General features: G+C 36.1%; 1 protein-coding gene across 1 annotated transcript in view; it reads right to left on the bottom strand.

Annotated features, from left to right (window-relative positions):
• The window catches only part of NAF1 (nuclear assembly factor 1 ribonucleoprotein), a 49,007-nt gene that overhangs the window by 20,215 nt on the left and 899 nt on the right, over positions 1-27,893 (bottom strand). Inside the window, exons 2-6 of the mRNA XM_014535023.1 lie at positions 24,257-24,264; positions 24,005-24,010; positions 22,865-23,062; positions 5,575-5,668; positions 2,491-2,573 (exon numbers count right to left, since the gene is read on the bottom strand). Of these exons, the coding sequence (XP_014390509.1) occupies positions 2,491-2,573; positions 5,575-5,668; positions 22,865-23,062; positions 24,005-24,010; positions 24,257-24,264 (389 nt within the window). The remainder of the gene's footprint in view (positions 1-2,490; positions 2,574-5,574; positions 5,669-22,864; positions 23,063-24,004; positions 24,011-24,256; positions 24,265-27,893) is intronic.

Genomic DNA, 27,893 nt, shown 5'->3' with positions numbered 1-27,893 from the left:
TAAAAAAGGAAAAACTTGTACCATTTGCAACAGCATGGATGGGACTGGAGAGCATTATGCTAAGCGAAATAAGCCAGTCAGAGAAAGATAAATATCACATGATCTCATTCATATGTGGGATATAATGAACAACATAAACTGATGAACAAAAACAGATCCAAAGACAAGGTAACACTGAACAGACCGTCCAACCTCAGAGAGAAGGCAGGGGAGGGAGGCGTTAGAGATCAACCAAAGGACTTGTATGCATGCATATTAACATAACCAATGGACACAGATACTGGGGTGGTGGGGGCTTGTCCTGGAAAGTAGGAGTGGTGGGGGGTAGAGGGGAGGTCAATCAGGGGAAAAAGGAGACATATGTAATACTTTAAACAATAAAAAAAAAAAAGACTAATGACGTTGCTATTGGCTGCTAAAATATTCACTGCTATTATTAGTGGAGAGAAATGGTGTGCCTGCGAGTAAAGAAAATGAATGCAACATGATTATAGTAATCAGTCATTAGTGAACATTGTAGTTCAGTATTAATAATTATGTATAACAGGATATCGTAATAATTAAGTTACAAAATTTTTATTAAAACATTTCTTACATACCATTATATTGGCTGGGCCACAAAAACATTTGTTGGAGGCTGCTAGTTTGACATGCTTGGTGTAAATATTGCATTTTTATCTGACTTCTTTCAAAGTCAATGACAGAAGAGCTGAATATTAACATTACTAATTAAAATTAAAGGAATGAGAATTCAAATGTATTGGAGGATATAAGAAATGGGAATTTAGAGGGACACTGAAATTGAAATTATTTAAGTTAGCTATTTAGAAAAAAAAAAGGACAACTGTCATAAAAATCATAAATAAAAGGAATCATGGAAATAATCTGCTCAATTCAGTGAGAAAAATACAGAAATAAGTTTTCCCTTGCGTCTTTTCCCTTTCCCTCTTGTACTACTTTCTTGAGGACAGAAAGACATGTTTTGTTTTTTCACCAGGGCAGAATGTACTATCCCAATTGGCAGGGAGAGCTAGACACAGCACAGTCATCTACTCATTTCCCATTCCCTTCCTCTCTCAACCTTCTCTGAGGTTAAGCCCCTAATGTATCTTTAACTCCTTACAAGACACCGGCAGTACCCATAATTGAAGCAAAAGTATAAAGCCTAGTTATTTGAAGGGGAAGAAAGTAGAGCATCATCTTCAGACATTTAAAAGTCTTTGTTCCTCTCACAAACCTTCTCAAGAATTGCCAAAATATATTAGCTCTAGACTTCAATTAATTCTGCCACCGATTGCTTTGCATTCCTAAGTGACTTATTTCTATTTGGTAGAGTAGCCTGTCAACTTATGTGCGAGAATGGAATAAAAGGAAAAGGCAGAGAAAAGGAAAGGTTACTAGTATATGAATGACCCAATAATACAGTTCAAAATATGCCCTTCTTTTGATTAAATGTAAATCATATTTCCTAAAACAAAAACAAAAAAAGAAGCCAACTGTTGCTTATTTGGGAAAAACTAAGCTCCAGAGAGTTGCTTTTACAAAGAATATCAGCTGGTTTCTTATTTGTTTGTTTTCAACTCAATACACAATTACTTAGCACATATAATTTATGAAGGACTGTATTACATACAGTGGAGGAATACTGAGGTGAATAAAACTCTTTCCCAGAAAAGCAACACTTGATGGGTATTTACAGATTTGATCTGAGTTGTTGGGTTTTTTAAAAATCTGGTTTTATTGATTTTTGGGAGAGGGAGAGGGGGGGAGAGAAAAACATTAATGTGACCGAGAAACATCGATTGGCTGCTTCCTACATGCACTCTAACTGGAGATAAGAGTCTTAACTTGGGCACGTGCCCTGACTGGGAATTGAACCAGCAACCTCTTGGTGCACAGGACGACACTCAACCAACTGAGCCACACAGCCCAGGATTAATATAAGAAAGTTTTATGTCTTCTACTGACTGCTCAGAATTGTGTAACTGTTGGATAAAATTTGAGGTCTTCCATATCAAGGATGAACACACAGGTTTGTTCCATTATTAAGATATTAAAAGAAACCTCACCTTAAGGATACTACCTAATTATATATATTAATAATCCATAATTTGAGAGCCATTACTCAGTGGGACTCACAAACCAAAAAAGTTTCAGACCTACTACATGGTGGAAATAATCTGCTGCATTTAATAGTGAGTACATGGAGAATAGGGAACTGTGTCTTATTTAATATGAAGAGCCACTGCCTAGCAAAGTACCTATACATGCCTATTTAATGACTCAATCAGCAAAGAGTAATAAGCAGTATTAAACCAATATACAAAGTACTGATGAAAATCAAGATGTACTAAGGGAATATACAATCTGAGAGTTATAGACTGCTTATCTACTAAAATTAATAAACTGTTTTTAGGGCAGATAAAGAAAGTCAAAAACACTAAGCCACAAGGAAACAATAATTTGTAGAATTTGAAATTTTTTACAAACCTTCCCTGCTGTCTGCCGATCGCTTTTAAAAATTATAGTCTCCTCATTAACTGGAGGTAGTTTAGGCATAGATTCAATTATTACTGAAAAATGAAACAAAACAGATTATTTCAAGATTTAATCAGGAGGTAATATAGAATTTAAATGAGAATTTAGGCTTTAATATGAAATTTAAGGTGAAATAATATGCCACAGTAACTATGCCTCATGGATAAACAAATTCTATTTATTAAACATAGCACAGTGAAATAGATTCTACATATTTTTATTTAATACAAAAAGCTAAAATTCTAAGAAAGAAAATTAAAGTATAAAATCTCACAGAAAATTTGACTCACCCATTAAAATCAACAAATTCAAGCCATGTACATTTTCTCAAGCAATTTTTACCCCAAAAACGTATAATTTAGTCACAAAACTCCTGTTTTAGAAGAAATTAGTTTTCTTTCTCACTCTAGAAATTCTTTTCTATGAGCACTGGTTACTTACTGCTATATGAAAAAGTTAACCACAAAAGTATCTTCCTCTGAACAGATGAAGAATGAGAGAGCACACAGTAATTTTTATCACTTTTCTCAAAAAGCAAAAGCATTATTCCACTAGTCTAGCATACCCCAATTCTTTTTAAGTGCCACAAATGTTAAACAATCTATTACAGCAAAAGGGGGGTGGGGGGGACGACAGGTTCTTAGAAAATTAGAGCAACAAGCAAGACTACTTTGTCACATTATATAGATAATGCCATCTCTACTTAGAAAAAACATATTAGTTCAGATTGTGAAAATTCATTCAAAAAATTTCAGCTAATTATTTTTCCTAAACACCAACTTTATTGTAGAGGATTCCCACCTGGGATCCCACCTTCTTAAATAAAAAAGTGCACAGAAAAAAAGGGGATTTAGAAACCTTTGTGTAATATCTACATCTCGGGCCCCCAGGGCAGGAAGGGGGAAATTGCTAGGTGGACTACAGGGGTGGGAGCAGAGCCTTTGTATCTGTAAGCCCACATCCACCCTAAATATGAGGGTGGGGGCAAGATGATCTTGGAGGGACTAGGGAGACCCCAAACCAGGGGCAAAATGGCAATGGGAATGGGAGTGTGGGGGGCAGCAACTAGTGCTTCTAAATTCTGAATGTACATATAAGCAACCAATCATGAGTCAACATTCTTTGAGTTAGATCTGCTTCTGGAATAAAGATAAGGATAGTGAGCACTAACAGAATTCATTCTCAATCATCTCCTACCATCTCCTATATACATCAAGTCTAATAAATGTTCAATTCATACGATATAATCAAGTAATTACCTGTTTCACTTATTTATGCATATTATTAAATACCATAATGAAAGAAGTTAGCTTGAAATGCAGGCAGATATGGTAGGGGTCCAGTGGAAAACAAAGGCACATAGGGGCAGACATGGCAGTGTGAGCAAGCCTAATCACAGGAACCAACCTAGCAGAAATAATAAAATGTTTCTGGACTCAAAGCAGGAGGTATGGGAAAACAGGGAGAGCCTACAGTCACAAGGTGTACAAAGGCATAGAAAAAGAGAAAGTTCAACATAGGAACAGAGAACAGAGAAAGAACACATAGAAACAGGGAAAGATCAGGTCTGTTGCTGGGCAAAAACAATTGAGGGAATCGATCAATTGATGACACAGATAGGCTTGTAGCAAATAGAAACCCTTGGACCACAAGGATTTAAGGGGCATCCCATTACTGGGTCCCCCTCCCCTTGCAGGGAGTCTGACTCTGCTTGTAATACAGTTTCCACACTTTTGCTTAAATCTTCTGGTCCATTCTTTCGAGTCACAAGACACGACCCCGGGGGAAAATCCTTGGCTCACTGTTCCAGTTATCAATAAGATGACTCAAAAACTAATGTAATAACTTGAGAATTATGTACAGAGTTTTAATAACTATACTTTTTATTAAAAATGTTCCACTTTAACCTAAATTTTAATAAATTACAAAAGTACAGATTTATCTAAATTTATATTAATTTTTAAAAAAACACTGATATGTATACTATTAGAAAAAGGTCAAAAGATAAAGTCTAATTTCTACCAATGACTCATTATACAACTGATCATAAATGCAAGTGAAACATTTTTCTGGGTCCCTTAAGTCCTAAAAACTAAGGGAGCTGGTGTATGATCTACTTTTTTTTCCCAGTTCAAAAATCCTATGACTGTCAACGCTGAGTTCTATTCTCAAATGTATCTCACAATGAGAGTTAATGGTAGCTACGTTAATTTCAAGGCCCTTTGATACCTATCTCTTGGAGCTAAAAGGAAATCCTTAATGTCTAGTTGTCTCATATCCAACAGTTTCATATTTCGTGCCATTCATATCAGTATTACATCACAGACATTCCTAATTTACATGTTTATAAAATAAAATTTAAGGCAGTAAGCAGAATAATGCCCTCTCCACAAAAAAAGATAACTACACCCTAATCCCTAAACCTGTGAATGTTACCTTTCATTAAAAAAAAAAAAAATTTTTTTTTTTCATTGCAGTTGTGATTATTGTTAAGAACCTTGAGATGGAGCAATTACCCTAGAATACACATGAAGGACTAAGGAGTCTGTAAAAGCAGAGAAGCTTTCCAGGCTCTGTTCAGAGAGAAGTTACATTATTGGTTTTGAGGGTGAAAGAAGGGAGTCTAGAACCAAGGAGTGCAGGCAGCTGTTAGAAGTTGAATGGAGAAAGGAAATGAATTCTCCCCTAGAGTCTCTACAAAAAAAATTTAAGCCCTGATGGGCCCCTTGATTTTAACTCAGTAAGATCCATGACAGATTTCTGGCCCAAAGAACTGCAAAATAATAACTTTGTATTATTTTAAGCCAGTAAATTTGTAGTAACTTAATAGCTAGAAAACGAATATTGCACATCAAAGAAAATTCTGGAGAAACATGTCAGTAAAAGCAGACTTTAAATTTTTATAAAGAAAATATATTTATGAATTACATAAGTAAAATTAAATTTATCTGTTCAAAATTCACTAGTCATAAAATCTGATTTGATTATTAATGCATTACTTATATATCATTTTTATTAATAAAATTATTTACATACCTAATTGTTCAATAATACTTGAAACCATCCCAAGAGGCTTTAATTCAATATCTTCAGGCAAAATAATAGTGAGTTCTTCAACTGAAGGTAGTTCCTATTATATTAAAAAAAAACATTAATCTTCCTCCAGCTTCAACAAACTTTAAAAAAAAAATTAGCTTCCATTTAAATACTATTCACATTTATAAAAATGCAACATTAAGTACTTACACCATCCCCTTGATATAATCCATTTTAGTATCGAACAGCATTTCTCCCACCTCCATCTCCCCATTTAAGTGACATAATATGTTGTGCCCACTCCCTAACCCAGATAGACTGAGAATATAGACAGAAGTACCATTCAAGATTTTCCCAATCACACTTGAACAAGAGACCAATAAAAAAGAAAAAGGTATTGTTAAGGAATCCAAGATTAAAAAAAGAGACAATTCACATAATTCCCAGAGACATTCCATTTGAGAAGCATTCCATTTGAAAAAAAAAAAAAAAAAAAAAAAAAACCGGTTCCACTGGTCACTCACTAGTTTCTCCAGAGAAAGAGTTCTCTCTCTTAGCTGCCTTGATTTGATTAATCAATTAAATTTACTGTGATTAAGTTGTTGAACAGAGATGCAGCAGTCCTTTCTGGGGCTTTGTGAAAAAAGAGTTAAGTGTCTGGTCTCTTTAGGAAAAAATACAGAATTCCTGGAAACCGAATGTAGGCATCAGCCCAGGGAAAAGTGTTGAAAGTGTTGCCTGTTTTCTTCCCTCCTTAGGTTAAAAACCAAATTTTTAACATCAGAAGATTTCTTTTTTCTGATCCAGCACCTAATTCAGTTGCTATAGAAACTAGACATTGAAGTAGAGATGAAATTGAAGAAAAATCTAAGACTGAAACGGGCCGTAGCCTTTAAATTAAATAAACATAGCTTTCTTTCTATTCTTGACCTTTGCCAAAAGATCACAATTAATGGCATGTTAGGAGTTAGTTTGGGAGGAGAAAGATAACTTCTGGATAAATGTTGAAAAAGGTTGGAAAACCTAAATAATACAGTGTTATTACAGATGAATGCATCATGGGTAATGAATTTCCTCTACAGGGACTCAAAAAAAGTTTTTAACAAAACCACTTACCCAGTATCAAAGCATAACTTGCTTCAGGGAGGTGCTATTTTCTGATCAAGGATTACTTATAAAGAGCCTCACTAAGGGTCTTAAGCAACGCAATGCAGAAGACTTAGCTCTGTATGGCTGTGGAAGGAATGATTGTGTTTTACATACCAGAACTTTTCTGTACTTTTAGGAAGAGGACAACCACTTGTCATTTTATCATATTAAATACAGAGAGTCTTTTCTTGGCAAGACCATTACTTGAAAGTGGTCCATGTGTATCAGAATAGTGAAGAAAGTTCAGTTGTTAGAACTAGTAAGGGACATGTGATATAAAATAGCCTTGTTTATGAAATTCTTAGCTAAAGAAACCCCACACCCCGTGAAATATAAGACTGGAAAACTATAATGTCAAGAGACTGCAGACAGCAGGGCTTTAATGATATTTTAGAGGGAAAACTGTCATACGGATCCCACACCGATTCTGGTTCAGGGAGTGGCACCTCTTACAATTGGCCAATGGTATTTTTAACACAGAAGTATAGTGATGAAATCTGCCCTGTTGCCCACCCAAATTACAGGAAGATCTAGAGGAAAAACTGTCATTACTTTTGGACTATGATAGATCCTACTAGATAAAATCAGGAGTGTGCTGGTAGAAGAAAGGGTAGGGAAATCTCTGAGAGAAGTGCTGTTAGATCTTTAATAAAATATCTGAACTCGATAGAAGTACAGACCACATGCCATTAACACTTCAGAGACAAAAATCAATGCTATTCTCAAATACTAAATAAATGTTATTTGACCACAAAATGAAAGGTTCCTCATTCTGTATTTTCTATTAGGAGGAATAAAATCCCATGTAATGTAATTATGTTTTGATACAAATCTAAACTTGATACTGTTTTTGGCTTTTTAAAACTTTAAAGCATAAAACTAATACAAGTATCTAGGTTTTTTTTTTAAAAAAGGAAACAAGTAGTAAAAAAGAGTGCAAAATAAAAAGAAAAAAATTCCCCTAATCTATTCCTTTCAACCTCGCAATTCCTCTCCATAGATTGTTGTTGTTAAAGTCTTTCAAATATATTTACTATGCAGATATAAACTTCACATTACTAACTTTAAAATGTTTCACTTAAATAAAATAGACATCGTGACATAAGCTATCCTTTTCACCTATTACATCTTACACATCCTTCTACACCAAAACATAAATATCTATCTAATTTTATTTAAACATTCTTATGGTATTCCACTATATAGCTATACCATAATTTAGTACACCTGTCACCTAATGAAACACCTGCCTTCAAATTTTTACCATTACACACAATGAAACAATATTTATTCTTTCACATGTATTTCTGAATAAGCGCTGTGATAAATTCTCCTAAGTGTAGTAACTGCTAAATCCAAAGACATGAGCATTTTTAATTTTGACAGGTTCATTCCAAAAAGGTTACATCAATTCACACTTCCACAAATTATATATACGTACGATTCTTTTATATAAGAATAAAATCACAAGGATTTTCCTACATCCTTGCCATCATTAATAAGCCATCACTAATAAGCAAATATTTTCCAGTCTGATGGGTCTAAAACAGTATCTTGTTTTAATTGGAATTTCTTTATTAATCAAGAAAACTGAATATTTTTGCATGTTTTCTGGCTATTTTTATGTATTTATGAATTGTTTGTATATTTTACATGGTTGTCTTATCTTTTTATTAATTTATAAGATAACTCTAAGTTTTTAAGAATGTCTGCCCTTTATACAAATACTAGAGACCTGGTGCACAGATTTGTGCACCAGTGGGGTCCCTTGGCCTGGCTTGCGGGGACTGGGCTGAAACCGGCTCTCTGACATCCCCCGAGGGGTCCTGGATTGCTAGAGGGTGGTTCTCGGGTGACGCACCCTGGAATCGGGCTCCCTCTCTCTGGTTCCAGGTACGTCACCTGAGAACCGCAGCTGCCAAGTTATTGCAGCTCGGCAGCTCCTGTGTTGAGCATCTGGCCCTGATGGTCACTGTGCATCATAGCTACTAGTCGGACGGTCATTTAGGCTTTTATATATATATAGAATAAATGTAGCAAATACCCACTCCCTCACCTCCCAGCATATTCTTTAGCATTTGTTGTGTAATGAACTTTAGTTATTTTAATTTTTATGTAGCAAATATATCAATCTTTTCTTTTCTTAGCTTTTTGAGACTTGTGTAAGTTACATTTAGAAAGACCTGCCCTTGATGAAATTAACTTTTAAAATTCACTCATGTTTTCATTGCTCTTCTAGTTTCATTTTTAATATTTGCATATTTGGTCCATTTGTGATTTTATTCTTATATAAAAGCAAGGCAAAGATTGGATTTATTTTCATCCAAATTATTAGCCAGTTATCCCCACACATTGAAGAATAATCCATTCATCTCTTTTCCCTACTGATCAGAAAAACAAATTTTAACATATACTAAATGTACTTATACATTTCGGTTTTTGTTGAAGTCTCCATTTGGTTCTACTGATCTATTTCAGTGTCAGTACTAAACTATTTTAATAACTGTGCCTTCCATATTATGTTTTAATATTTGGGAATAAGAGCTAGTTTCCCTATCCACCCTCACAGCAATATATTTCCCCTTGGAATTTTTCTAGCTATTTGCACATATTTACTTCACTAAACTTTAAAACCAGTTTGTTATATTAGTGTTGTTAGTGTCAATTAAAATTATATTTAATTACAGTTGTCTTCCTAAAGGACCTACATAGTCATTAGGCTTATTCAAAGCCATTTTGTACCTTATTTGCTATTATAAGTTACTAGGTATTTAATGTTTTTTACTGCTATTATAAATGGATTCTTTATAGAGTACTATTTAAGCACCAGAAAACATCATGCTGAAATTTGTGTCTAGTGATTTTCTTATGTATTCACTATGTTATATATTTTAAAAATATAAGTACTCCTTCTTTTCAGTATTAGTACATCATATTTTTCACTTTTCAGCATTGGTTGGTATTTCCAGAATGTCAAGTACCAAGCAATTGCGATATGTCCAACTCTTTATTAGGAACTTTTCAAATGGTTAGCAAAAAGATACATTTTTATTGGAATTTCTTTCTAATAAGATTAAGAAAGTATCCATCTATTCCTATCTTACCAAGTTTTATTTTTCAAATCAGAAATGATTATTGATGTTTATCAAATGCTTTTTTATCATCTTTTGAGATCACTATAATTTACTCTGAGTTAAGCAGGTCAGTCTATACAGTCTGATGAAGTCTCTGCTCTAAAAATGTCTATGAAACATCCAGCATGAGGAATATAAGGGAAGATGCACAAAGCCAGAATATTTGTAGTGTGTAAGGACCGATATTTATGGTCAAAAACAAACTGGCAGGCCCCCTTAATTCCTGTTGCTACCCTATTTTGACCGATGTATGAACAGAAATAAAAGTTTTGCCCACAAACGGGCAAGATCTCTGATTTCATATAGAACCAAACTTAGGGGAGAAAACACAGGCACTGTGATCTGTGATCACCACCATACTCTTAATTCCAGTTCAATGATCCCAGTACGTTCTTAACACATGTATATACACTTTCCTGAGCATTCCTTAAAGAAGCCAATGAAGGCATTATGTTGCCTCTTAATAGAAACAAACCTGCCTATAAAAGTGTTGTGCATAAAATCTCTATCCAAAATATCTGCAGAACACAAAAGCTATATAAAGAACTAAATATTTTACATGAAACATGTCTGACATGAGTGGAATCAATAAGTGAAATCAAGCCTGTACAATTGCAGGTTGAAAGCCTATTACAGAGTTTGCCCTGGAAAGTCCAGTTAAATCAAGCAGTATAGTACTGTATTTGCTTTGAAAATGGCAGACATTTTGGGACCAACCAAGGGAGAAAAGATACGTTTGTGTTTTTTTAAATGAGCATGCTAGAAAAGTAGGACAAAAGGGGGAAAATATCCCAAACTCCATCAAGAAATCACCCAAGCGATGTACTTTCTATAAAGATTTGTGGCAGGTTTAGAGGTAGAACTTCAAAGGGAAAGTTCTTGGATTGCCATGTCAAAATGGGCAATAAAAGATCTTGTATTGATGTTTGGATGTCAAATATCCCTTCTCTTCCCTAATTGCTAAATCCAAACTACTATACCACCAATAAGCCTGGTCACTCTATCAAATTATCCTACTGCTTTTCTTGTTAGACATTACCGTCTAACATCCTGTTTACTTCTTAAAGTCAATTTTTCTAACTAGACAACAAATCCAACAAAAACTTAACCTGGCCAGTCTTGCGCCTTGCTATAGAACCCAGGACAATGACAAGCACAGAAGAAATGCTTGGTATTTATTTACTAAATGAATAGACTTATTTCATTAGTCCACGCTAAACAAAAATCTCAAAGAGATGAGTCTTTTTCAGTCAAAGCAAAAATCAGGTATGGAAAATACAATTCTTACAATTCAAAAGAGAATTCTTGAAGAACAAAAAGAACCTCAACCCAACATCTCAAAAATAAAGTTAAAAAGGCAGGCTTGGAAGGAAGCTTCACTGCCCAGAATTGATATATAGATACCTCAGGTTTGCAGCAACAAACTTTATTATCATTATTAGATTAACACCTGGCTCCCTGATAACACAGCAGCTGCCCCAGGTAAGATAATAAATAAATCTCCTCAGTCTCATAGGTCTCATAATCTCCTTAAGGAAATAAAAAAATCAATCACTTCGATTTTCTGTGAGTGGGGAAAGGATGTGTATGTGTGACAGAAAAGGAGAAACAAACAGATACACTCCAATACGAAAAAAAATATGGCAAAACACTACCATTTTGACCCTGCACATAGAATAAAATATAAAGAATCAGAAATAAAATTCACACAGATTAACTAAAAAATTATAGGCAAAAAATTACAGGTAGAGGTGAGGGAAACTTAAGATAGAAAAAGCTTCTTCATCATATAAGCAAAAATCAAATTTACTGAAAATAACAGAAGAAGGCTATTTACTGCAGGTGAAGAAGTTTAAAATATGAACCTACTACCCTCATGGAAAGATGGATGAGTGGGTGGGAAAAACTTAATTTTATTCTGCGTCCAATACTAGACACTTATTTATTTAAATTGAATTAATTAAAATTAAAAAAAAATTTAAAATGCACTCTCCAGTCACACTAACCACATTTCAAGTACTCAAGTAGCATAAGACAAAGGCTTAAGCACACATTAAGTCAGAGTGGATTTCTATCATTGCAGGAAGACCTACCTATTGAACAGCACTGCTTTATAGTGTCATACATCCAAAAGTCCTCTATTACAAAACATAACCAGGAATAGCACCAATGAATAGCACCAATCTATTTTCAGTCACTAATACAGGTATAATTTTAAGACCATATTATAACAGTATACACCATATGACTATGAAGTCTTAATGCTAACCTGATTATTCTACTTGGGAAACAAAGATTTGTGATAAACATCTATTTTAATAATTGTTATTTTCCAAAATTAAAATGAAACTAAATGTTTTTTTACGTACAGTTCCTGCAACTAGAGATAAATATCCATGCTATCATTTAAATAAAATTAATGTTTACAGACTCAAAAATCAAGAGTAGAAATAATTTTTCTGGACATATTCAATACTTCTATATACAATAACAAAGAGTAGGCAACTAAAAGAAAAAAAATATTTCATTCATATCATCAGCAAAAGAAAAGGTCATATGGAAACAAAAATCCCCAGACACATCACAGCATTTGGCAAATGAACTACTGGAATTTAACATAGTAAAGCAATCCAATTAATTTTCCTAGATACTCTACAGTTCCAAGTCAAAGGCTTTATTAAGAGGCAATATGGCCCAAGCAAATACAATTTTAGAAAGCTTACATTAGATGATACAATCATCCTTCACATGACAAAATATGCAATATATACATTAGTCAGAAACCAAATAATCAGTAGTTTAAATGGTCAAATTACAATGTTACTGAGCACATCTCCCCAAGTACTGAAAATATAGCAGACTGGAACCTCGCTATTACTAGAGTTCTGCTCCTCCTCACTTAGGCAAGTCACTTTCTGGGTATCAGTTTTCTCATAAATAGTGAAGAAACTAAGCAAAAATTCTGATAATGCATAAAAATGGCTAATAATGCAATGAAAAAATTTAATAGCATGTAATAAAAAAGTGAGTGCATAAATGTAATAATTATATATGAGACCCCAACAAAATGACTATGATTCTGTAATAATACTCATATCTATAGTACTAAAGAAATGCTGAGACCCCAACAAAATGACTATGATTCTGTAATAATAGATACTCATATCTATAATACTAAAGAAATGTAAGATCCAACCTACACTTCTGAAATATCCATGAAAGAGCAATTATTGCCTGTGTTATAATAATACTATTGTATCCTGATTCTCAATCATCTGCATGGTCTACAAGATCATTCAGTTAAGCAAAATATTCAAATGAGTAGTAGCACATAACATTAAAATTCCACTCTATTAAAAATTAAATTGTAGATACACCTATCAAAAAATGGGTATCTACATCTTCCAGCACAAAAATTGAAGGAGCTAGTGCTAATGGGTCAAAAGTGGCTTTCTAAAAAGATGACATTCATACTTCCCTAGCCCTCTGAAGGCTTATTATAGGCTAGGGCAGTGGTCGGCAAACTGTGGCTCGTGAGCCACATGCGGCTCTTTGGCCCCTTGAGTGTGGCTCTTCCACAAAATACCACGTGCGGGCGTGCACGTACAGTGCGATTGAAACTTCGTGGCCCATGCGCAGAAGGCGGTTTTCGGCCTGGGCGAATCTATTTTGAAGAAGTGGCATTAGAAGTGGGGGGTGTTGGTCAGCAGGCGACGGGAGATGCGGCGCAGGCGGGCCGCGGGATACGCAGCGAGGGGGAGGCGCGCGCGATTCATGCACGAGTTGAGGATGGGAGAGTTGGAAGGGGTCGACCTCAGTGAACATACCTCAATCAGATTGAGGACGTTTTTAGCAAAGGCCAGCTTAGGAGTACACTAATTAATAAATTAATAACAATGTACCTACCTATATAGTTTAAAAAATTTGGCTCTCAAAAGAAATTTCAATCGTTGTACTGTTGATATTTGGCTCTGTTGACTAATGAGTTTGCCGACCACTGGGCTAGGGGGAAAAATCAGTAATCTGATGGCCTTCTGAGGCAAAATTATCTAAAGAACCTTAATTTGGGTTTTCACTCACAAATATAAAAAAGGGCAGCAGCAGGGGGTATTGGGAAAGGAATCACTCCAAATGGCAACCAACCTTTTGGTTGCTAGTTTGGGGAGAATTTTTAAAAGTGAGGAAAGCGGAATGAAATTATTTGACCACTTTTCTCATATTACTTAAGAATAGAGGACATAGATGTGGCTGCCAATTACCTGATGCTATTAGGTGTGCCTTCACTTTTCAGATATGGTTGGAAAGTAAGATCCAATCCCTGGAGTACTGAGGGCCATTATTAGAAACTTGTTTTCTCCCTATAGCTGGTAAAACATGTCTATATATAAAAAGCCAGCAATCATAACGCCTGAATGACCAGCCAGATCAGGGGCGGGGCGGCCAACCTCCCGTGTCCCTTCCACCTGCACTGGCCAGGCCCTGATCAGCCCCCATTGGGGCAGGCCGACCAGACCCCACCCGTGCATGAATTCGTGCACTGGGCCTCTAGTATTGGATAAAAGAATGGATTAGATCTGTACACTAAGTGTGTCAACTATGATCACATATAACACTTAGTCTAACTCATCAACTTCTTTAGGAAAAATACCTTTACAACATTTCATGGAACTCAGCTATTTCTTTAGCTAAGTAATTAATTGCCCTCATTAATTACCCTATTGTATATAACACTAAACTCAGATTAAGACTAGCCCATTAAATACTTTCATCTAAAAAATAAAAGTTGGGCAAGATAAACAAAAGAAAATATAAACAAATGGGACTACATCAAACAAAACAGCTTTTGCACAGCAAAAGAAACCACGATCAAAATGAAAAGGGAACCCACTGTATGGGAAAACATATTTGCCAATAATACATCTGATAAGAGGTTAATTTCTAAAACATATAAAGAACTCATACAACTCAACAAAAGGAAGACAACCCAATTTAAAAATAGACACTTCTCCAAAGAGGGCATACAGATGACCAATAGACACACGAAAAATGTTGAATGTCACTAATCATCAGAGAGATGCAAATTAAAACTAAAATGAACTATCACCTCTGACCTACCAGAATGGCCATCATCAATATATCAACAAACAACAAGTGCTTACAAAGATGTGGAAAAAAGGGAATGCTAGTACACTGCTGATGAGGATGCAGATTGGTGCAGTCACTATGGAAAACAGTATGGAATTTACTCAAAAAATTAAAAATGGAACTACTGTTTGACCCAACAATCCCACTTCTAAGAATATATCCTAAGAAGCCCAAAACACCAATCAGAAAGAATATATGTACCCCTATGTTCATAGCAGTGTTACTTACAATAGCTAAGATCTGGAAACAGCCCAAGTTCCCATCAGTAGATGAGTGGATAGAAAAAGCTGTGGTATATTTACACAATGGAATACTATGTAGCTGTAAAAAAAGACAGATTTCTTGTCCTTTGTTGACAACATGAATGGACCTGAACAATATTATGCTGAGCGAAGCCAGGTAGAAAAAGACAACTATCACCATGATCTCACTTATATGTGATATCTAATGAACATAATACACTGCCTAACAAAATAGATCCAGAGGCATGAATGTGTGCAACAGACTGACATATCTCAGAGAGGAATGGGGAGACAGTAAGAGATTAACCAAAGAACTTACATACATATATGCATGGTAGCCAATGGACACAGACAATAGTGTGGTAAAGGCCTGGGGTGAGGCAGAGGTTGGGAGGAGGGGAACAAAGGGAGGGGGAGAAATTGGGGGACATCTATAATAACTGTCAACAATAAAAATAAATAAATAAAAGTCAACATTTCTTTGTAGTGTCTTTATATTTTTCATTTATTTATTTATTAAATATATATTCCATCGATTCTCTACAGAGAGGAAGGGAGAGATAGAGAGTTAGAAACATCGATGAGAGAGAAACATCGACCAGCCGCCTCCTGCACACTCCCCACTGGGTATGCACCCGCAACCAAGGTACATGCCCTTGACCGGAATCGAACCCGGGACCACTCAGTCCGCAGGCCGATGCTCCATCCACTGAGCCAAACCGGGCAGGGCATATTTTTCTTTTTTAAAATAAATACAATGCTCTCATCCTATTTTTTCCCCCAAAATTACTGTCACAAAAAAATTTAATAAGAATACCTCCAAAAATTGACACATACATATAAAAGTAAAATACAATTATAATCCATCTCAATAAAACAATGAATTCTAGCATTATATTGATACTAACAAGGTCATATTTCATCAAATCTAAGACTGATTTTATGTACCATGAAGATAAAAGCACTACCAAATAATTGTAAAAATGTCATCAATTCTTAGTCCCACTTTAACTTTATGCATGATAATGAATGAATAAACAAAGAAACCTTTCCTGAGCCCCTACTATGTAACCAGCACTGGGAATGTCAAGCAACAAACCTGGTCCTTTCACTGGGAAAGTTCATACTCTCTTTACCTATCACCTATCCATTTTTCAATCTAAGTTCAAGCCATGAGCCTTCTTTGACCACTGTAGTGCAAGTTATCTCCCCTTCCACTCAATCCAATGACTTCTTTTGCCCAGCACCATGCAATCATCACCTCTCTGGTGTTACTTTGCTTTCCGCTTATGTGTGTATGCTCAATCTCTAGCTAAATTCCTCTTTAACAGACATTTATCTTTATCCTAAGCCAGTGGTAAGCAAACTCATTAGTCAACAGAGCCAAATATCAACAGTACAATGATTGAAATTTCTTTTGAGAGCCAAATTTTTTAAACTTAAACTATATAGGTAGGTACATTGTTATTAACTTAATTAGGGTACTCCTAAGCTGGCCTTTGCTAAAAACGTCCTCAATCTGATTGAGGTATGTTCGCTGAGGTCGACCCCTTCCAACTCTCCCATTCACACTCGTCTTGTATACTTGTTTCGTCTATCTCCTTTCCGAAAACCGACTTCTGCACATGGGCCACGAAGTTTCAATCTCACTGGACGTGCACGCCCGCACGTGGTATTTTGTGGAAGAGCCACACTCAAGGGGCCAAAGAGCCACATGTGGCTCGCGAGCCGCGGTTTGCCGACCACTGTCCTAAGCAATAAGAACTAAATTAAAACCTACTGGGGAATGGAGGAATCTAATAAATGCAATGTTTCTCTGTAACAGTCATATATGTTTATATACACAGGACATATATGCTCCACTGAATAAAAGTTTTTATTTTAAGTTTAAAGGACCGCTCATGCTAAATATATGCTTTATTGAAATAATTTTGCACAAGGAAACACAAAATATTAATATCTTATGTGTAGGCCAAGATGAAATATAATTTCATAGTGGAGATTAAAAAAAAAGGGATGAAATAATCCACTGTAACTTCTAGCCACTGTCTTCTGCCCAGATATTTCCATATCATCATGTTAGAATATTATAGGATATGTGTCTGCACTGTCATAATCAGAAACAGAATATAGTGCATTCAATCTAACTACAAAAGTATGTTTGTTTTAAAATATAACGTAGGCAGTCTCCAAATTATGAATGTAAATTTACCAAAATTGCCTACAAGCATTAAATTTTTTCCTTGGTCATGCTATATTTTATATACAAACACATTATTATCCTCATTGAAGTATTATAATCGTAAGCATTGTAATAAAAATTTCAGGTTTTCAGAAGAAAAAAAAAACAGGCACTAATTTATAAAATTCATTTCTGATTCAGGCTTTGAAATGTCACAATCCCATAAATGCTTTTATTATTCTAAATTTTTAGTGATATCTGATTTATCTGAATGAAGAGCAAGGCATAAATTGCTGAGAACATTTTTCAAAACTAATCTAATTTTCCAATTCACTGAAACATGAAATAAACCCTATGTGGTTTAATGTAGTTCCAAGGCCATAATTTTTATGTTGTTTTACATTTACTATATAGGTTATACAAAAACCTTCTCAACATTAAAGAAGGGTTTATGTTTAAGTAAGTAAATAATAAAAGTATAACTCTACTTGATAATATTTAATGTCATATATTATGAAATTATGGCATTATGAAAAGAGCCAATTAAGACTCTTTCTACTACTTCTTTAGCTAACTAATCCTTTTTTTTTCCAAATTGAATTTATTGGATTACATTGGTTAATAAAATTATACAAGTTTCAGGTGTATAATTCTACAATATATCATCTATATTGCATTGTGTGTTTACTACCCTAGGCGATTAATCCCTCTTTTCCTCTTTGCCTTACCCCTGCTTTTCATCCAAGTTATAACCAAATCTTGCCAAGGGACTGTTGCAACTATCTAAGGTTTAATTCTAAATTAACAATCTCGAGGTTATTTCACCTATATACTTCCACATATCTACACTTGAAGATAAGCCTCATCCAAGGAGGCAACATTCCTGCTTGAGAAACAGACTAAATGAAGGTAAAAATTAAGCTCAGCATGTCTGAAGAATGGACACCTGCCTAGAATGAGGCACTTTATAACAGTGGTTCTCAACCTTCCTAATGCCGCGACCCTTTAATACAGCTCCTCATGTTGTGGTGACCCCCAGCCATAAAATTATTTTCATTGCTATTTCATAACTGTAATTTTGCTACTATTATGAATCGTAATGTAAATATCTTATATGCAGGATGTATTTTCATTGTTACAAATTGAACATAATTAAAGCATAGTGATTAATCACAAAAACAATATGTAATTATATATGTGTTTTCCGATGGTCTTAGGCGACCCCTGTGAAAGGGTCGTTCGACCCCCAAAGGGGTCGCGACCCACAGGTTGAGAACCGCTGCTTTATAAAGAGGTAGGACATAAAACTGGGTTAAATTGGGCATGTCTATGTTCTAGAGATCTCTAAAGATCCAGCATAAGCGCTAACATTGTTTAACTTCTTGGCCCATTTTATGAATACCTTTAAGCAAAGACAACATGGATAGACTATTTCATCACTTTTCTGTAGAAAGTATATTTTGTTAGCACTAACTCTAGCTGGTGTTTACTATACCACGAGACCTGAACGAAACAGCACAAGCAACACCAGCCAGAGTTATAACAAAACAGAGAACACTTCCTAGGACATCGTCCACTGCTGCCCTTATTCTTAATGGCTTTCCTATGCAAGTTTAGAGCAAATCCCTCCTCTAATGAAGTAATTTGAGTCTCTGTTGTTCACAACCACAAGATTGCAACTTAAGTCCTATGTGATAACTTCTTCTAAGTGTTTCCCTTTTTCCCTCTATAGAAGATAACTATTACTGACTGACAGATCCCCTTCTGAAATGGATCCTGTCTTTCCTGTGACAGAGAACCCATTCCTGCAGTCTGCCTGGGGTTGATACCACCCACTCAACCCCTGCCCTCCTCAAAATATACACACATTCACACTCCCTTCCTGTCAACAGCCCTTATACACTCCCACCCACACACTCGCCCATGTGCTTTCTCTCAAGCATACTCTTTCCTACATACTCTCCCACAGAAACAGGACTTATGAATCATTTCCAAGCAGTGGAAATACCCATTCCACTAGCCTCAGTAATTTGTTCAGGGCTGGTACCAGGCCCCAGGTAAACCAGTAAAAGTCCTTCCCATGACTTTCATACAGGAGAATCAGTGGCCAAACTGCCAGGCCCACGGAGAAACACCTGAGAGACAGAGAAAACAGTCTTAAGATACTGAATACTGTAGCCAAACCATCCTTGGTAATGGGGCCTAAGTCTTTCTCTTCCCTTGAACTTGAGAGTTCCTAATACACTCTTTCAGAGCTCTAAGTCAAATAATTTAGGGCAGACCAGGGAACTCATTCCTCTACCTAGCTCGAGCAACAGAGTCTAGCAAAGGACCAAGAACTTCTAGTAAGTTTACTTAATTGTGTAAATATAAAGTGAACAGCTAGTCAAGATATAAAACTGCTTCTCCTTCTGACCATGACTCCACCTCAGGCCAACTTGCCCAAAGCTAACCTTTAAACTGAGGGCTGGCCCTAGCTGGTTTGGCTCAGTGGGTAGAGCATCAGCCTGAGGACTGAAGGATTAACGTTTGATTCCAATCAAGGGCACATGCCCGGGTTGCAGGCTCAATCCCCAGTAGGGGACATGCAGAAGGCAGCCAATCAATGATTTTCTCTCATCATTGATGTTTCTCTCTCCCTCTCTGAAATCAATAATAAAAATATATAAAAATAAATAAAATAAAAAGCTCTTGGGCAAAATACGTTACTTTAAACTGAGGGCTGATCTTTAACTGAAAGGCTACTTTCTCCTTTCGCTGTCTCCTACCCCCACCTGTGTTTTTAGGCCAAACTGTCTGCCTCTCCCAAGATTTTGGTTGGACTAGAGTTTGAGAACTCTTGGGAACAACATTTAAGGGAATGTGAGCACAATGCAAAATGTCTTTAAAAGCATATTGTGATGTTAAAAAAAAAAAAAAGAATACAAAATTGAAAAGTAAAGACTACAATTGCTCTTCCATTCTTCCCAAAAATCCCTCAGTACTGGCACAAAAAGAAAGAACAAGCCCATTGTTCCAAGTTTTAAAAGCTAACATATATTCCCATCAAAAATGTAATTTTCTGATATGAGCCAAACATACACTCACACAATTCATTGATACTTCCCATAATTAAATTCATTTGTCTCTTCTTTAATTATTGTCTGTTTTTCTCCACTAAACACTATGAAAGGAGAAACTGGATGGGTCTTAATTATAGCACCTAGCATATGGCAAGTGTGCTATAATAGCTTAAGAATGAATGAAAGATACCTACCCCCTCAATTATTCATTCTATTACCACTGACTGAGAACCCATTACCTGTATAGCACTCTACTGGGCAATACAGAAGCTATAAAGATCAGGTATAAACTTAGTCTGTCAAAGAACATGGTTCCTAGCCTCTTCGTGGCCATGGACTCTTTTTGACTTTCTGATGAAAATATGGGCATTCTATTTAGAAAAATAATAAGTAGACTAAGATTTTGTATTAAATTTCAAGACATCCCAAGGTAAGTATTACAGATCTAATAAAAAAATTAAGACAATATACATACATATACAAAAGTACTGTGGTCTTTTATTTGTTGATTTTTTGTACTCTAAGAGAAAAGCTAGGTGTAAAGAAGAGCAAGATACAGGGAAAAGATCAAACAATTCTCCCAATACTTTCAGAAAATAGTCAGTTGGGTGAGCCTTTGTGTAAAAAGACCACTGATATCAATGATTGTTGTAGGGCACGGCTATAGGGTTAAGCCTCGGACTGACCTGTTGGCAAAGCCACAAACAAGTCCAACTTAGAGGGCACAGCCATGTCTGGCACCTCTTGCTCAGTCCCAATCAGCCAGACCCCAGCAGCAAGCTCACCTACTGGTCAGTGTCTTCCCCCTGGTGGTCAGTGCATGTCATAGTGAGCGGCTGAGTGACCTTAGCATATCATTAGCATATTACACCTTGATTGCTTGACTGGACAACCAGACACTTAGCATATTAAGCTTTTATTATATAGGATATTTCTGCTCTCATTTAACTTGGAGCATGCTGCCTGGATGTAGCTATGTAAAAAAAATACCTTGAAAGCAAATTAGTCCCACAGTTCATGGCCTCTGTCCTTGGGACATTGGGCAGTCACTGCTTTCTCTGTCCACATTGTCTTAACACCTAGAGCAGTGATGGCGAACCTATGACACGCGTGTCAGAGGTGACACGCGAACTCATTTTTTTGGTTGATTTTTCTTTGTTAAATGGCATTTAAATATATAAAATAAATATCAAAAATATAAGTCTTTGTTTTACTATGGTCACAAATATCAAAAAACTTCTATATGTGACATGGCACCAGAGTTAAGTTAGGGTTTTTCAAAATACTGACATGCCGAGCTCAAAAGGTTCGCCATCACTGACCTAGACCCAGCTTATTCTCTTTGTCATTTCTTCATCCCTTCACCGCCCTCACTCAGGCTTGCAGAACCCTTGGCTGAGCTGGCTCGGCAGATTGTAGGATTAAAACATGAACCACTAATGAAGTTGCATAAGCATCCAAGGGTTTTAAATATATAAGCATAAATAAGATGGTAATTTTTATTATGCGTAGAGAAAAAGAAACAATATTAATTGAATTCAGTGATGAAAAGGTGCCCAGCAGCCTCTAGGCTTTTCAATTTTTCCCCCTCAAATATTGAATTAAACTATTTCACTTATTTAAGTGTTATGTAATAATTATAATTAGTGATCATTAAATACCGAAAAAGCTCCAATAACAACAAAGGACATGTGTGAGTAGAGAGAATAAATATGTGACAATGTAGCCTATGTTCTAAAATTCTGAGGTGTTCTTTTTGAGGTTCCCACCACCAGATTACCGTTCTCCTCCGTGGGAGAGCTTACAGTTTAAGAGGAAATAACCATACAAGAGCTAACCTTACAAACAAAACCTATCAAGTGCCAAAAAACACCATTCTAATAAACAAGTTTTCTCCTACTATAATAACAAAAACACTTCAAAAACTCCAGTAGAAATCCTAATAAGCTTAACCAATTAATTTCAATTTCTATGTTTCTTAGTGCAAGTCAATTAAAAGATTGATTTTAATTGTAACTGAACAAAATGTTCTGACTTATGGACCAAAAAAGAAAGAAAAAAGCAAGGTTGTAAATTTACATAAGAACTATATTCTAGGTAAGATGAAAAAAATGGAGAGTAGCAAGCTAAAGTTTAACACCCCAGAAGAACAATTACCAAATGCTAGAGTTAGAAGCAACCTTAGAAATTATCCAGATCAATCGTCTGACAATCCTCTTTTAGTTAAGAAAGGTAAGGCATGGCAAAAGTATGTCCAATAAAATTGGGAAGTTTTCAAATGTATGGATCAGATACAGAGCAAATGAGATCAATATCAGTACCAAAATATATTTTAGAACATCCAAATTAGGTTTATTAACCCATCTAAGTACTTACGTTAATAAGTAATTCATCTTTTGTTTTAATAAGAGGAAAATTCTTATTTTCCTTCTCAACTTGTACATCTTCATCTCCATCTGACAGCACTGGAGGAACTAATATTCGAGAGGAAGAGGAAGATGAGGATGATGATGAGGAAGAGGAAGAGCTTGAACTATCTGAATCTGTTTCACTGTAGGAAAGGAAAAGTTTAAACTTAGTAAAACAGTAACATGATGGCATAAACATATATTATTCAACTAGGAAATATCTACTTTACTACATGTTTACTATTACTGATATAATTCAAAAGCTAGCATTTTGAAGTTGACTCTGGTATTTGGAAAGTAGTCCTTAATCCACTGATAACATTTTCAAAACCCCTGCTATGACTGCAACTCAATTACAATAGTCTCACACATCACACATCTGCCTTAATATAATTAAGCATGTGCCAAATCACTGACAAAGAGAACTCTGGGCAATGCACTTCTCTCATTGGTCACCTAGCCATTGAATTGCCAATAGTTTCTTCTCAGTCTTCAGACAACTTGGAAACTCAAGTTACCAACCATGCTGACCATTCTATCTTTAAAAACTCCTTTAGCCCATGACTTCCACAGCAATTCTTGTTACCAGTAACCCTACTCTAAGTTTAAAATTTGTTTGCTATTCCCTTAACTCCCTTTTATTTTCGTAACCCTCTTCTAAGAAGTTTGGATATTTTTCTCCATTGATTTTTTAGAGAGTGGAAGGGAGGGGGGAGGAGAAGAGAGAAACATTGATGTGTCTCTGTCACATCTTTTGGCTGCCTCCCACATGTGTCCTGGGGGTTGGGGGTTGGTGGCAGGGATCAGACCTGCAACCCAGGTACGTCCCCTTGACCTGGAAACAAACCCACCCACCTTGGGTATGCAAGCTGACATTCTAACCACTGAGCATGCTGACCAGGGCTCCCTTTTATATGCTGTTTCTAAAAGTTTCATACTTATTCTCTTCTCTCTCTGTACTCTTCCTATGCATAATCTCATGCCCTACAATGTTTCCAATTATCATCCATGTGCAGATAACTCCTAAATCTTCAGCACTGATATTTATAAGCTTCATCCCTGATCTCTGGCTACATACTGGCCACCTCTGTATGAATGACCTACTTACCTCACACTAGCAACAAGTTAAAAGGAAAAAAAAAGTGCATTCTCCTTACTAAATCACTTCTCTTTGAACTTCTATTTTATTCATTACTTAGTCTTTAATCCAGTTACTATAGGTAGACACATTGGAATCATTCTGAGCTATTTCATTCTCAGTCAATGATAAAACCCTATCTTCAGATTAGTAAACATCACTCCTATTCCACTTCATCCCATTTCCACTGCTACTCCTCTATTTCAAGTGCTTATTTCTCACCTGCTTTTCTGTAATAATTGTATAACTGATGTAAATACTAGTCTCTTCCCACAACAATCACCCCTTCACCCTATTGATGTTTTGCTGTTACCCTTACCCTTTTCATGACCTTCCATTTTAATCAGTTCACAATCTTGCTTTAAAAAGTCATCCATGCTCAGTTGATGTGGCTAAATAGTTGAGCCTGGACCCATGAACCAGGTCATGGTTGGATTCCTGGTCAGGGCACATGCCGGGGTTTGGGCTCGATCTCCAGTAGGGAGCGTGCAGGAGGCAGCCAAACAATGATTCTTATCACTGATGTTTCTATCCCTCTCTCCCTCTCTCTTAAGAACAAATATTTAAAACAAACATTCATGTAACCTCTATGTTCACTGCAGCCTTATTCACAGTGGCCAAGTCAGGGAAACAACTGAAGTGTCCTTCAATAGATGACTGGATAAAGAAGATATGGTATATACATATAATGGAAAACTACTCAGCCATAAGAAAAGATGAAATACTGCGATTTCTATCAACATGCATGGACTGGAGAATATCATGGTAAGAGAAATAAGTTAGATAGAAAAAGTTAAGAAACATAATTTCACTCATATGTGGGATATAAAACTTAAAGCAACAAATGAACAAACAAACAAAAAAAAACAAAACTCATAAACACGGACAACAGTATGGTGGTTACCAAAGAGATGGGGGTTTAGGGGATAGTAAAGGGTAAAGGGGTCAATATATGGTGACAGAGGATGATTTGACTTTGAGTGGTGAGCACACAATGCAATATAATGATCGTGTATCACAGAACTGTACACTTGAAACCTATATGATCTTAACCAATGTCACCCAATAATTTAATAAAAATAACCATTCATGACTGGACATTAGATGAGAAAACTATTATTAATTATGTTACATGTGATAAAATATTATGATTATGTAAAAGAATGTCCTCTTAGAGAATGTGTGCTAAACTATTTAGGGATAAAGTATCATGTGTAAATGACTTTAAAATGGCTCAATAACATATTCCTGTGAATCTAATAGTTCTGAAATGTTAATAATTGTTAAATCAAGGTGATGGCTTTGGACTATTCTTCCTATTTTTTATTGAGAAAATATTAAAACTGAGAAAAACCTTAAATTTTTTTCCCATAACCTACACTGTGTACAAGCTAAAGGCCATACCCCTTACTATGACACCTCAGAGGCCCCTGCAATCAGGTTCCTGGTAACCTACATAATCCCATCTCATATCACTTCTCATACACACCTAGCAAAGCAGCTCATCCAACTTTCCCTTTATTTGTGCTATTTCCTTTGACTACAATGTACTCAATGTAGAGAAATTATTTTTTCTTTCTAAACTCAACTCAGCATTACCTCTTCTGAAGCCACCCCTCACCCACTCAAAGTACAATTATATACTTCCTTCCCTATCTCTCATGGCACTTTTTTCAAACTGCCCACTAGAGCCAGTCCAATACTATACCATAGTTCATTGAAAACCATGTCTTCCCAGCTGGATTAGAAAGGGCTGGAAAACATTAGCTTTGCAAATGTCTTTTCTCCTGTTACAGGAGGAAAAGGCAAAGGCCAATTTCACCACATAGGCTCCGGAACCCATCCCATTTGCAAGTGAACTCCTTCCTACTATTACTGTATTATGAATCTTTCCCTCTACCCCAGAGCAGTCCCATCAGCATACCAAACATTCTGTAGTATCTCTGTTTAATCCCTCCAGCTATGGACTCATTTCCCACCTAAAATTTCTTAAAAGAACTGTGAACACATGCTGTCTCTAATCCTTTATTTCTAACTCCATCTTTACACCAAAATTGGCTTCCATCATCATCACTCCTTACAAGGTCACCAATATTCTCCACGTTGCCAAGTCCAGTAGGCACCTTTCTGTCATCTTAACTTCTCAGCAACATCTAACATGGTTCCCCACTCACTTCCTCAAACATTTCCATTTTTTGGTATGCACTATGCTACAGGGGTATTCCATTCTCATGTAGTCTTCTGTCTTCATGGTTTTAAATATGGCCTTCACTTAAAAAAGACCTGAAAGACATAACACTCAAATGCAGTTTGAATTCTACTTCAAATAACCAACTGTTAAAAGACATCCTTCAGACAACCAGAAAAATCTAAATACAAACCAAGCATTAGATGATATTAAGGAATTAGAATTAAGTTTACTAAAGTTGATAATGACATAGTGGTTATGTAAAGTGTTTTATCAATTAGAGATGCACAGTAAAAAAAAATCACACTGAGATTTGCTTTAAATCTACTAGGTTAAAAAAAGTTAGAAATGTTAGATAAAACAAGATTAGCAAAATATTGGAAGTTGTTAAGTCCAGTGATGACTGTGCAATCATATTACTCTCTACTTTTTTCAAGTTTGAAAATGTCCATAATAAAAAGTTAGTCTTATCTGAAATCTGATGATGCTTAAATGTCTACCTCCAGCCCAGAACTGTCCTTCAAACTCTAAACTCATGATACTACTACCGCTTGCCTGACATCTCCAACTGACTGTCAGAGAAACCTTAAATTAACTGTCCAAATTAAACATTCCCACTGGTCTCCGACCCCTATCTTAGTCAACAGTACCACAATCCACCCAGTTGATGGCTTTGTCCAGCCCAGTGACACATCTATTAGCAAGCCTGATCAGTGTGATTGAATCCAGACACAATCATGGTCGCCTCATGGACTCAATGCAACATCTTTCAACTAGTTCCACTCTTGCTTCTCGGCTTTTACTCTTGAGCCCAGTTCAATTCTTCCTCTGCAGAGCAAAGTGTATTAGAATGTTAACCTGAGTGTGCCATTGCTCTGCCTAAAATCCTTCAACAGCTTCGCCAGCACTTAGAATTAAAAACTTGAACATGGCCATAGTGTCCCACAGGATTGGGCTCTCCGAAGACTTTCTCGGTGCCTTGCTTGTTCCTTCACGATAATTTTCATCAACTCTGTTTACTGATATGTTTACTCATATTTGTCATCCCTCTCGCTAGAATGTGGGGCAGGGCTCATGTCCATTTTTTTTTCTCACCTGTGTTCCGTATCCCACACAACACAGTCCAATACTTGTAAACAATGTTCAGTGTGGGTAAAGAACATCCCACATACTTAAGTCCTCTCCCATCACAGAAGTTTCATCTTTAAAACACACGGGAAGGTGGGGCGGGGAAGGGGGGCCTTAAGAAACCGAATCAGAGCATATAATACTACTAAGTAACAGTGTCTTGCAAATTTCACGAAGCTCCCCACAACGCTTATAAGAATTAACAAAATTGCCAGGAGCCAATCTGGAAAAATCCTTTAACTACTCCTCAATTCATCTGGTTCAAAAACAAGAACACAAGTTAAACTTGATGGAAGAATAGAAGTCAGATCTGACACGAAACTCAAAACTTATAACCGCAAAGGGACACGCTGAACTAAATATTAAGGAAATAACCCAATATCCTCAGGTTTCCATATCTTAACGGAAAATACTACGATTTATGCACAGCACCTTTACACTACCAAATTTAGGGAAGAGAGATCTGATTATTATTAGGCGATTCACCAGGGTCTGCAGTGAACAACCCGAAATGGGCGGTCCGAGCCACTTGTCCACACGTGC

The sequence above is a fragment of the Myotis brandtii genome, unplaced genomic scaffold (assembly GCF_000412655.1).
Source record: "Myotis brandtii unplaced genomic scaffold, ASM41265v1 scaffold136, whole genome shotgun sequence".
Classification (NCBI taxonomy): domain Eukaryota; kingdom Metazoa; phylum Chordata; class Mammalia; order Chiroptera; family Vespertilionidae; genus Myotis; species Myotis brandtii.
The sequence above is the reverse complement of the archived record's forward strand: the minus strand, read 5'-3'. Positions and strand labels throughout refer to the sequence as shown.